We start from the raw sequence: 13563 nt of genomic DNA on the forward strand, positions 1-13563 counted from the left end.
AATTTGCCAAACTGTCTGATTTGTTTGCTAAAAATGGAGCAAGGGCTCGTATGTTCAACTGCCCTCTGCCATCCGTCTAGCGTATGAATCACGCTTGAATCACTTCAGACGGACTGAGAACATAACCGATCGTTCTTCTTTGTATTCTTTTGGAATATTTGCATCTTGATCACTTTATAAATCTTTTACGAATGCGACAATTTTAGTGATTTTACAGTATTTGCAATCTGCAACTCCGTCTGGAGGGTTCCTTTTTAATATCCTAACATTGAAGTAAACATAATAATATAACATTAGGCTCTTCACCCTGTACCTCAGCTGAGTACGGCCACATACATAGGCCTAGCCTAGTATTGGCATACGTGATACTACTTTGATTGCCCAGCTTTGTATTAACTTGGTAGAGGTGTCCATCTATTTACCTGAAGGTAAGAAGATCAATCATTAATTTAATTGTGTTTATTATTTATGTAAGAGAAGAGTAGGCTAAAAGCAACTACTAGTAGGCGCTTGGTGGGCTCATAAGTCATATTAATTGATGCACTTAAGGATTTGATCAAAGATGTTTGTCAAGGAAAAATTCAAATCACTCAACTGTTTGTGTTTTTCATATGTGAAGTTCCTCAGAAATGTAATGATCCCAAAATATTTAAGGTTCTGTGCTTATGCACTGTACAATTAAGCAGAATTTGACCACAAAATGTTTGCCGTGTCAAGTTCTTTCATACCTCTAAATTGACACATTTGTCGATAAGCTTACTGTAGTGTAGGCCTTAGTATACATCCATTGACTTTGGATGCTGTTTGCTATGCTCTGAGCCTCTAAGCTCAGACAGGTCAGGTCCCAGAGAGTAGTGGTATCACATTGATGTAATGTTGGTTACTTTTAGGGTGCAAGATTTGCAAATGACCAAAAAACCTGCAAAACTGGGGGGGAGGGTATTAAAAGCATATATAAAGATAAACACAATTTGGTCAGCAAATAGCTGGAATGGATTCAAGCTCATGAAATATGTAATTCTGCTTGACTGCAAAAAGTTTAGCTGGCCTGCTGTATCGTTCCTAGTAATATTTGAAGGTGTGTCAATTACGAGGGTGCGTCAATTAAGAAGCCTTTACTATATACTAGTAGTAAATAAGCCTTTCACAAATCACACAAGCCAAGGGGATAGAACTGCCTAACAAGTAACAATAATCCTAGCATAGACCATGGTAATTGGGCTATGGAGGTTATGGAGGGGTTGGTAAACTGGTTTGATATTTAAACAGAGCTCTGTGTGTGTTTGCAAAGCCAAAGTCTGCTATCATCATTTTGGCGTAATTTCAGTTCAATAGCAAGAAAAACATCATTTGTGACTTTACAGGTCATGACATATTATTGAAATAGAAGTTTAATAAAGATATGATCATTGGAATAGAAGTTTAATAAATATGATAATTGGAATAGAAGTTTAATAAAGATGTTTGCTAGTCTACCTTTCCAAACAAAGCTCACTGTTTTAGCCCTCCGTCCTTCAAAACTACTACTTTAGGCCTACAAAACTGGTACTACAAAACTGTATCGAGACCTAGTCGATAAATATATGAAAGTTCCAATTGAAATTGTAAATAAGACACTTCCCATATTGTTATCAGGTTCACACTCAATGTTTGCACGATTGGGATAATAATAAACCTATGTGACACATTCATTTGGAACAAAAGACTAGTTATTGCATACTGTTATAAATATTCATCATATCCCTGTCTTGACTACCATAAGGAAGAACACATGCTTATATTTCTCTTCACCCTGCTGTGCAGCAAACTCTAGTAACAGCTAATATTTAGAAACATGAAAGTCCTCAAATACTTTTATTTTGTTATAATTTGATATACTTCTCTCTAAACAGTCAATATCAGAATATATGAGTTGTGGTAACAAATGGTTGTGCAAAGAAACTCCAGGTCTATTCATAGGCAGGGGCGTAGGAAGCGGGGGGGGGGTGTGGGGGGGTGTCACACCCCCCAATAATTTGGTCGCTGTCGGAAAATTTTGGGTCTGTCGGCAAAAGGAGAAAAGGTGAAGAGAGCGGAAGGGGAAGAAAGAAGGAAAGCTGAATAGAGAAAAGGAGAACGGGACCTTCTTCCGTGCCCAGTTTGACTTAAAATATGCACCAGATTGCATCTAAGGACGTTTCAAAACTAAAAATTTTCCAAAGGGGAGGGGTAGACCCCTTACACTTAGACCCCTCCCCCATTTCAGTCACCACTTCCAGATCCGTCGGCAAATCAAATTTGATTTAAAATATGCACCAGATTGCATCTAACGACGTTTCAAAACTAAAAATTTTCCAAAGGGGAGGGGGAGACCCCCTACCCCATTTCAGTCACCACTTCCAGATCCGTCGGCAAATCAAATTTGACTTAAAATATGCACCAGATTGCATCTAAGGACGTTTCAAAACTAAAAATTTTCAAAAGGGGAGGGGGACACCCCCTCCTCTTAGACCCCTCCCCCATTTCAGTCACCAATTCCAGATCCGTCGGCAAATCAAATTCTCCACACCCCCCCCAACAAAAACCCCTTCGCTACGCCCCTGTTCATAGGTCATCTTAATTGCTCCCTTGTGAGTCAAATCATTGTCACCCATGCTCAATGATCAAAAGTCAGTGTTCTGCCACCTCTTCAAGGCATTCTTTATTAATTATACATTGAATTGTACAATTGCACATTCCTGGATAATTAGGAGAGTCAGAAACTTCCAGAAAGTAATCAATTTGGGGTCGGTACTGAGGACCTATTTAATAAACAGACAGCAACATTGAATGCCAAAGAAATATACCAGATATGAATAGTTTGAAGGATTTAATTATTAACTTTAGAGTTAAAATCAATACAGCTTATTAATTAAATCTGATAACATTCTTCTAACCACCCATCAGCATAGTCAATGCAAACTTGTACTTCTTGCACAGTAGTTGGTTTGTCTAAACTTGACTGAAGTCATGAAGTAAATTAAAACGTTTGCTTGCTATGACCTTAATACGAATGTTGGCACGTTATTAAATATACGAACAATTACATTGCCTTACTTTTAATGGCAAGTACATATTAAAACAAACTTGTCATTTTTGGGGACTTTTCTACTTTAATAGGGTTTGTGATAGATTGTACTCTGTAATATATTTATTGAGGCCAAAAATTGTGACAGTCTGATAAATACAGTCTTTCATGAGCATATCCAAATGAACACTTGAAGTCACAGTACATGTACGTATACTGTACTGCATGGTATAAAGGATTTAATGAAAGATGGCATTGTGGCATCATTTATTCACCTGGTGACTCACTATAAATGCTGCTTATCCTAACACTGATAGAGCTTTGCATCTCTGACAAAACTTGAGGTTACACTTTGTACCTCAAAGACTACTGTATGTAGATAAAAGACTTATGTCTTGATTATGTATTAAGATATACATGTGTCATGTGTGTAATATTTGAAGTGATTTGAAAGTGACATTGTACTCTGAGATAAGATTCATGTAGAATGGTTTCAACACTGACCTGTAACTACAACATGTACATAAGTAACAGGCATTTGATGAACGATATTAAACCATTCTTATAGATCATGGGTACAGAGATATTATTATTTAACGAATTGACTGACCACGAGCTGCATAAGTAATGGAGCATTTTAGCTGGAAAGCAATTTTTTCGGGATAACTAAAAAATAATAATCGCAAGTGGCTTTTAACTAAACGTTCCAAATGCAATCAAATTGCGCATATCGCGCAATCTCGCGGCTATGGGCCTGCATAATAGATCTAGTAGAAGTGAAAACTGTTTAAGAGCTAAATTGGATATTTATATGGTCTGATCTAATAGAGGTGGAGAGCAAACATAAGCAGCAGTGGCAGTGCGATGATAGTTGTGATGTTAAATATATACATGAAGTTATTAACAAGTTAATGAAAGAAACAAAAGCAAATAGAAATTATTGAGGAAGGTTGTGTGGTCCCTTAAACCTTACACCTATTTGAACATGAACACATTATCAGTGGAGAATATAATTAATTTATTATAGCATCCAGTATGTAATTTCCTCACGATACACGAGGGTAAACATTTTTTCCTGGGTACCCGGATACCCGACGGGTCATGGCTCTCGGGGACCCGGTTCCCGATTTTTGTACCCGTTTTAACACTAGTACTAACGGTAAGATGTGGAGATAAGGCAAGGATTACACATAGCAGATTAGCAGTGCTACTCAAGGAAACTGAAACTTATCAGTTGCTTCGGTACAGTAACATTGTCCTGACACAGACAGGCAAGAGCGTTCGGTTGAAAACATTGTTACTGTACATGTTACTATGTTAGCTTTTAGCAATATTGTAACATATACAGAGCTACAGCAGTGACGTGTGAGGATCTTTCCTGTTTTACTTATTTTGAGATTCTTTTTGGTTTTTTTGGATGATATCAGGAGATAGATTGAGGATTTATTGAATAATTCTTCCTCACAGAAAACATGACTGTATAAATGTACGTAGTAGATCAGATGACTTTTAATGGGATAATTTTGCATTCTCTGGATGATGATCCCAATATCATGGGGAATTTTACCAAATAACCTTTCTGCTTTTTCATTTCCTGACTAGTAATTTGAACAGTTGAAAGGAGTCTTAATGGAGGACATGATGGAGAACGAAATTGTTTACGGTAGCGGGGAAGAGTCGGTGCAAGGGGTGATGTCGGAGAGGGTTCAGAGCCTGGCTTCGAGCATCTACCGAGAGTTCGAGAAGATGATTAAATTGTACGACGAAGACGTCGTGAAAGAACTGATGCCGCTGGTAGTGAGTCTGCTGGAGGGTCTCGACCAAGAGGTAGCTGAAAACCAGGAGAGTAAAGTGGAACTGGAGTTGTTAAAGGATGACAACGAACAACTGATAACACAGTACGAGAGAGAGAAGCAACTTAGAAGGCAGGCTGAACAGGTCAGTGATTGAAGCACTTGTTAATTAAATGAGTGTTTGACGTGTTAATTAATGAGTTTTCGACATGTTAATTAATGAGTGTTTGACATGTTAATTAATGTGTTTTCGACATGTTAATTAATGAGTTTTTGAAAATTTTTAATTAATGAGTGAACATTGGACATGTTAATTAATGAGTGTTTGACATGTTAATTAATGAGTGTTGGACATGTTTTCTCACTATTGGCTTCAGGTCGGATATATATGTGTAATGGAGAGTTCCTTGCCACCTGACCAGAATTTGTTGTTGTTGATGTGAAGAGGGTTTTGTTTTTGTAAAGATATTGCCCCCCCCCAAAGAAAAGGTGGGGGGGGTAGAATTTAAAATTGTGACTACTTAAAACAACCTGTTTTGGTAATGTCACCCAGACCTGTCGTATATATCTGATGTATTTTCTTTTACAGAAATATTTAGAATACGAAGATGTAAACGACCAAGAGAAGAGAGCATTACAGAACAGACTTGAAGCAGTGGAGATGAATCAGAAACAACAGACGCTCAAGTTAAAGAATTTCAACGATCAAAGTAAGTTTAATCAGTGCTCGTTAACAATTAATGCTTTAATTAGGTGATAATATTGTTGGGATCGTTGAGCTCGAAGACAATAAAAAAATGTATTTTGAGAGGTACATCTTAAATCAATTAGAATCGGGCAAGCACTCTCTAGGCTCAGGAGAAAAGAGTACAATATTGCCTTAAAGTAAATGAGTGCATTCGAACTTCAGAATGGTAGATGTAGAAGGATCAGGATTTGGACAGTGACATGGAAGGGGGTTTTGAGGGGGGGGGGGAGGTGGGAGTGACTTCATTGCGAAATGTGAAGAATTTGAAAAATTAGTTGTCAAGGGAACATTTTACATTTTGAGTAGAATATAGATAATTATCATGATCTGTAATTCTCAAAAGCAATAACCTTTGCGGTTTTAGTGATTTAAGATTTTTTTTTGTAAAACATTTCATGATTATGGAAGGAAGGGGGGGGAGGGAGACTTATGACTGACATGAAATTTTTCAACACAGTACATATAAGCAATTAATAATTTAGGACAATATGTAATGAGAATTGGGCAAAAAATTCTCTACTGTAGGTTGTGTTCCAATGTTGACTCATAGATTATTGATGGTGTAATAACTCCTAATCTGAGGATTGGGTGTTTGCTCATGTTTGCCACAAAAACGCAGGCTGCCCTCCGTGAAATATGACAACAGCGCAGCTTAACATTTAGACAGAAATCACTTTAAAATCCATCCTTTTGCATATTCATTGCTTACAACCCCATAATTTTGAGCAGTGCCACATAACACAAGAACTAGTCATAGTTCACTTTGAGTAGTGCCACATAACACAGGAAATAGTCATAGTTCACCCAACCCTCTTCTTTGTTTAACCTGTTGTCGTGGTAACCTATTGGTATTGTGCAGTCTTGCACGACCTGCTTTTGTTAATTATATGTAGTTTATTGTTGTGTTTTGTAAGTTAACAGCATTTTACAAATATTTGTGCATGAGGTATGGTCACAAAAAAAGGAAACGAAATCATCGGAAAGAACCATGGAAAAATTAGAGACAACCGTTGTTGCCGTTCAGAGTCAAAGATGATCACCTTTTCCTGTGCAATTTACATTGTATATAGTGTGTTTCGTTTCGTTTATTTCACTTTTTTTCTTTTTTACAATTACATTCACAATAATGTATAATACCAATGTCAAAGAAAGAAAAAAAGCATGGAAAATCTGAAAAAGCTACGCTTGTACACTCATAAAGTGCAGATTCACCATGAAAAAATTAAATACAATACGCTAGCTACACCCCCCCCCCTCCCCCACTTCCCAAACTGGAAGCACAAGTAGCATTATTAAATGTGATAACTTTAACGCATAAATTACAAATCATTTTTTAACAAATATAGCTTCAGTTGATTTATGAATATTGATAAGGTTGGTGATTTTTTAAGTTTGGGTTCGAGAGTATTCCAAAATGTGGCACCAGTAAATCTTACAGACTTAGTATTTAAAACTAATCGTGGGTAATCCAAATGAATGTTATTGGATTTATTGGATTTATTGCAATCTTTGGAAGAAAGTTTAGACAAAGCGAATGACAGCTGGCAAAAACAGATGTGTTGTACTCAAAATTTAAAAGTAAACAATATGTTAATACAAGACAGATCAAAGACAAAAAAGAGAGCAAAAAAAAAAGGTACAAGCTTTGAATGACTAAGAATGCAACCAGCATTTTTCTTTTTTGACCCTTGGTACCCTAACATATACTTTGTCCCATAGTGCTAGTTCAGTGATGTATGCCTTGGGCATGGGATCACCACAGGCACAATAATGTGCCCTCCCCCACCCCCACCCCCCAATGACAAAGTGCATATACAGTATTACAATTATTCTTCCCCCTCCCTCCCTTTCTATCATCCTTATCCCTTAAATTGATAGTTTGCAGGCAATTTACAACTTTCCTTCAATAGTAAAGCAATATTGACAACTCCATATGTAACACTAATATATAAAAACAAAACAAAAAGAACCTGACTACTTTCTATGGACTATGTAGATCCATGGTATTACCAAATAATAACAACCACTGCTGCATTTCCACTTTGCAACCTCCCCCACCCCCTCCACCCATCTCCCTGGCAAAGGATGACACCCATTATTTCCAAAATAATTTCAAACACACTGTTGAAAATCCCCCCCCCCCCCAAGAAAAGAGTTGAAAATGGACAATAAAGACCTTTATAAAATATGTCAACCAAGATAAGAGCCTGAGTACAAAAACCAAACTTACTTGATCCAACCTGATCCACTTGATCCAACTTGATCCACTCTCAACCCCAGTCCCCTTACATCAAGACTGTAACTGTATGATAATAATAGGATTTTGAAGTGAGTTATTAAGAGTCCCTCAGAAACCAAACTATACATGATCTCTGTTCAAGGTTGGTTTGATAGCAATTTACTGGAGTACTGTTTATCTGAAAAGAACAGAGACTATATACAAGATCTTAGACCTTCATAGTGTAAACAGTACACTAGCCCCCTCTCTCAATTAAACCAATAGTAACCCATGGTCTTTACATAATGCTTTTCTTTCCCACTGTAACAGTTTCAAGACACGAGTATCGGGAATTGGATATGAAGAAGGAATATCAAGCATTGCAAAAGAGACATAATGAGGTAAGTGAGTTGTCTTGTCGATGTATACAGTGCAAGATACATTAGTTACCTCAAAGAGGTACAGGAGTACAAGCTTAAATTCAACTATGAAAGAGTTTAAATTTATTTCATTTCTGAAGTGAATCATCCAGGACAAAAAAACCTCAGAGACTGTATCGGACAGTCTCAGTGATTGATCTCCTCCACCTAACATCACGCTTAATTTTCAAGTGCTATTCGATTTGGACTTATCAACTGACCATTCTATTGTAATTCAGCAAAGGTTAAATAAAAAAGTTACACGTAATTTTGCAAGAAAGCCAACACAGAGGGTAGTATACTGCCCTCATGAATACATTTTACCGCATTCAGAGCTATACGAAACTGTCTAATTGAATACATCTCGACGACAGCTATATGAAACCGTCTAATTGAATACCTCTCGACGACAGAGCTATATGAACTGTCTCATTGAATACCTCTCGACGACAGAGCTATATGAAACTGTCTATTTGAATACCTCTCGATAACAGAATAAAGTCCTGACGTTTCACGCTTAACAAGAACACAAAGATACAAATTAAAGAAGTTTTAAATTGCTGTTTTTAGTTAGATATTGTGAGTGATGGTTCAAGTGGAAGCCATCAGCCCAGGATACAAATATTATGCCTTTGAAATCTCTTGCTGGTGATTCCATACATAACACCCAATTAGGATGTCATGTAGATCATGCAGGTAGATCAAGGCCCTTTTAATAATAGAGTTCATTATGGGCCTGTGTATAATATATATTAACCTTTTCATCAGCAGATCATTAGTAGTGAAATTTCCTTTGTTTTATGTCATATATCTTCATCAAAATCCTTTTATAGATTAGTTATTTGCTGTATGCAAATTTTCTTACTAAACTTTGATTAATTATTGATAGCAACATACTTGTGATAGTTTTTACTTGCCATTTTAGCCAAATAACTCAAGAAAATAGCAGTATTATTATTTTGGAAGTCATCACTATGTGATAGTGATTGTAGCAAAGTCTAATAATGAATTCAGCATCAAAAAGTACCTTTTTTCAATACTTTGTATCTTTTTCTCAATGTCTTGGGTATTAAAAAATATAATTAACCAAGTGTTTTGTAGAAATATACACCACCAAACAGTTGTTTTATATAAAAACCACAAAATGGTTGTGGTTTCCCTACCAGTATAATAGACTTGCCTTATGTTTATTTATGAGCTCATTTAAATGTACGGTGGCCTTGAATGGACGTTGAACAGTAGATAAACAATTGAAAGCCTTCATATAATGAAATGAAAGGTTCCCTTAAGTGAATAGAATTGCTGAAATGATGGTTTCATTCAAATTCAAAAAGCTTTGTTCATCATGCTCATCCCTTAGAATGTATATAGTATTTTTTATGAGAAATTCTGGAATTATTTTTAGTTTTTATACACAATGTTACAAACTTGGTATGGAGTTAGAATTGTCCACTTGAAGCCTAGAGGAGATTTCCAAATTCCCCATAACTTCAGCAGTACTATTGAGTAGGTAATGGAGTTTCAAGATGTTAATAAATTATAAGAGAAGCAAATGTGGTGAGCATGAAGTCTTCTTCCTCCTCCTCTAGCCACCCCTTCCCCTCCCCTTCACAGCCATTCCCCACCCCCTCCCCACAAAAATGAAAGAATTGTGATGCATTTAGAAAATAAGATCCATTTGATTCCCATAATTCCTTTGCATCTGACACTAGGATATTGCCATTGCCACACTCCCCAGCCACAGTAGGCAGCTGTTTCTGTTTTGCCATTTATAATGTCTGTTGAGTTAACACAGAGACCAAGGTATATTAATATCATTCAGGTACTTAATGTCAATTTCTGAATAAGAGATATATTGTACTATCTAGAAATATATCAGTGACTGCAATCAAATCTATAAAATGTTTGTGTATAATGTCTCTTCTCCAAGATTACCTACTTACAGTCCCTCCTGTAATTTGTTTCATTTTGTTTCATTTTTGAAAATATTTTTTATTATCAGTTTCGTGTACGATTTGTATGATTGTTTACATTTTTATCAGGTTCTTCAAAAGTACATGGAATATGTCGACCGGCTGAAGTTGATGGGACACAACGATACTCAGGGAACACCAAGGTTAAAGTGAGTAGAGTGGATGTGTCCATTACATAATAAGTTTCTGTAATATCAATGCTGAGTCCATTGTTCGTGGTTTGTATCCATCAGCCCATACGACATTTATAGTATAATCCTGCTTGATTACATAGTAGTATGTGCAATGTTCAATGGCTACATGCAAACATTAAAATTGGTCCTAGATATGCTACTATTCTATAAAAATGGACTTGCAATCATTTATGAAATCATGCATAGCATATAGAATCATGTCCTGCACAGTAGTAACTTAATTAGCCCTTTCATTATCATGCACTGCACCCTGTAGTGTAGTTGCATGGCAGCCACACGGGTAGTTAGCCCAGAAGAAACAGTACAAACAGAAAATCTAGTTCCCAGGTTTTGTCGTGTTGAACGAAAGAGTCAAGCGCAGTTTAAAGTTCAGTAGATATATCATAACCTTTCCTGTTGTGAAGGTAGGAAATATGTTTGACCTTAGCCATTGTTTGAAATGCCAGACTTGTTCAGAAATCTGTTATGTTATCTGTTATCATGTGCATATTGCTCTATAAACTGATCATTGCATTGTTTAAAGAATGTGTTTTGATTGTTTGGTGCAGTGGCATTCTATGGTGCAGGGAGTATTCATGGTGCAGGGGCTATTTATGGTGCACAGGCTGTGTATGTTACGTTTGGCTGTCTATGGTGAAGAGATATTAAACCCGGTCTCTCCACTAGAACCTGACTTTGGTAACATACAACAGTGTTGCCTACAATATCATTGTTTTCAATTTAACATGACAATATTTTTTTTTTTATGGAATTATGGTTAAAATTTAATGGGTAGAATGGCATGTCACCTAGAGGGTACAGACAGGTATTTTCAGGACCCTTGACAATTGATCACATAAATTACATTGTGATGTTCTCCATTAATGCCATGCACTGAATATCACAAACTGCTTTGTATCTTATAGTTGTAATGATAAGAGTTGGGCAACCCAGGGTGGTTGGGGGGGGGGCGGTTGGGAGTTGGGTGGGGAGAAGTTATTGGTGACATTTCAAGAAGGCTAAATACTTTCATCATTGGTGACCATTTTTGGTCTCTCTAGCATATTTTGTTCAATACTGCTGACCTTTACATTCCAATTAAGTACTTAAAATGTCTGACAAAAACTGTACTGAAAACTACACCAGCTGCTTGGCTACATTCTTGGCTAATGAAGCAAGATCATATGTCATGGCAGTGAAAAGTCTCAGCGAGTGCCAAATGTTGACCTATATGAGTAGATTATTATTAACTGTAGTTGGTACGTATATAAGGTTAATACTGGATGTGTAGGCGTGAGAGTGTTCATGGTTTTAAGATTAGTCGAATACAGTGGAGTGAGACGGTGTGGGTGCAGTCTGTATATATACTGCCCCCCCCCCCAACAAAAACAAACGAAACACAAAATGTTCTTTCCGTTATGCTAACAACTATATGATTACATTCATGATTGGTACTATATTGATAAGGTATTTTGAATCATGGGTTTCTATGGAGACAACTAGACCAGTTTAATCAGTGAAAAAAGAGGGAAATTTGATGGGAATGAGTCATGGAATGAAGAGTATTTTTTTATTATTTTGTAATTTTTTTTTATTATGAAATAAAGTGCTTCTTACAAATTCAAAACCTGTGATACATTCATCTTGTTTGAATTAACTTGAACATGAACAGGATTTTTGTGATGCAATACAGTATAAAGTGTTCTCTGATGAGAAGGGTTCTTGTGATTGTTATCATTGATGAAACATGAATCTCAACAGGCCGTCATAAACAGCCGTTTGTTTGTCTTTGCAGTGTACACAGGGGAATTATATAGTGTTCAAATTGCTTTCGTTTTGCAGTGTTGGATGTTCTGGACTCTTGTCTCATATCAAATGCTATAGTTTCTGTTTACAATAGATGACACTTTGCACTTGCATAGCAATTTCCTCGTATTGAGTAGTAGAATTTTGCGATCAATCCAGGGTAAATTATCCCCTGGTACACACATTTTGCAACATCAGATCCATTTGAAGGGAAGCTGCGTCGATAGTACGTTCTGCAATGGAGTATGTACTGAACATCAATGTTACATAATGAATGTTTAAGGTCCTGGAGTAAGGTTGAAGGGTTGGAGGGGGGGGGGGCAGATGAGGGTGTTGTGAAAGTAAGTTAAGATGTGGTTTTAATTCTTTCTTTTGAAGTCCTTCACATGACTTGTAAAGAGAGTTATTTTCCTTTCTGGACTTAGTTGGTTTACTGTGAAGTAACTTTGAAGAGTATCATGTGTTAATGCCAAAATTAATGTTTCAGTGAAATATTGAAGTGTATTTATTTATAGTGACTGTATCCATCCAGATTATATGAATTGTACATTAAATGGCAATATATTTTCTACTTGAGAGACTTCTGACCTATAGCTGCTCTTTATAGCTTTCCAGTATTTTATTCAGCTTGATTTTCATGTTTGTAGATCAAGCTGGTAAATTTTTAGTTATGTTAGCCAGCTGCCCAAAGCATCGGCTAACACCAACCTATACCATCCTCCAGCCTCATGCTTCAAAACACTCATACTGACAGTATGAACAGTTCCTAACCTTTATCTGATAGAAACAGGATATGCATACTGCTCATACTGTCAGTATGAACAGTTCCTAACCTTTCTATCTGATAGAAACAGGATATGCATACTGCTCATACTGACAGTATGAACAGTTCCTAACCTTTATCTGATAGAAACAGGATATGCATACTGCTCATACTGTCAGTATGAATAGTTCCTAACCTTTCTATCTGATAGAAACAGGTATGCATGCTGCTCATACTGACAGTATGAACAGTTCCTAACCTTTATCTGATAGAAACAGGATATTCATACTGCTCATACTGACAGTATGAACAGTTCCTAACCTTTATCTGATAGAAACAGGATATTCATACTGCTCATACTGTCAGTATGAATAGTTCCTAACCTTTATCTGATAGAAACAGGATATGCATACTGCTCATACTGTCAGTATGAACAGTTCCTAACCTTTGTCTGATAGAAACAGGTATGCATGCTGCTCATACTGTCAGTGTGAGACTGTGCTTTGAAGCAGGTTATAAAAGTAGAGTATAGCAACAAACAAAAAATCCAAGCCTTAAGTAGGTCATGCATATTTATGGCCTATTTACATATTCATCATGTAATTTGTAAATATTTGATGAGTA

The 13563-nt window shown here is 36.5% G+C and overlaps 1 protein-coding gene and 1 non-coding gene across 11 annotated transcripts in view; one reads left to right on the top strand and one right to left on the bottom strand.

The window, feature by feature from the left end:
- Nucleotides 1–13563, top strand: part of LOC139980225 (C-Jun-amino-terminal kinase-interacting protein 4-like) — a 51436-nt gene continuing 37873 nt past the window's right edge. For 9 of the 10 annotated variants that reach the window (XM_071991734.1, XM_071991738.1, XM_071991736.1 and 6 more), the window contains exons 1-5: nt 1–428; nt 4649–4984; nt 5429–5549; nt 8136–8206; nt 10267–10346. In XM_071991734.1, coding sequence (XP_071847835.1) covers nt 4676–4984; nt 5429–5549; nt 8136–8206; nt 10267–10346 — 581 coding nt within the window. In that variant the 5' untranslated portion in view covers nt 1–428; nt 4649–4675. The remainder of the gene's footprint in view (nt 429–4648; nt 4985–5428; nt 5550–8135; nt 8207–10266; nt 10347–13563) is intronic. The other variant, XM_071991735.1, reaches the window with a different exon arrangement.
- On the bottom strand, nt 8804–8939 carry LOC139980411 (U11 spliceosomal RNA). Its single transcript, XR_011797561.1, has one exon. It is a non-coding gene; the product is annotated as a U11 spliceosomal RNA (small nuclear RNA).

This window comes from Apostichopus japonicus, chromosome 14 (genome assembly GCF_037975245.1).
Source record: "Apostichopus japonicus isolate 1M-3 chromosome 14, ASM3797524v1, whole genome shotgun sequence".
Taxonomy (NCBI): domain Eukaryota; kingdom Metazoa; phylum Echinodermata; class Holothuroidea; order Aspidochirotida; family Stichopodidae; genus Apostichopus; species Apostichopus japonicus.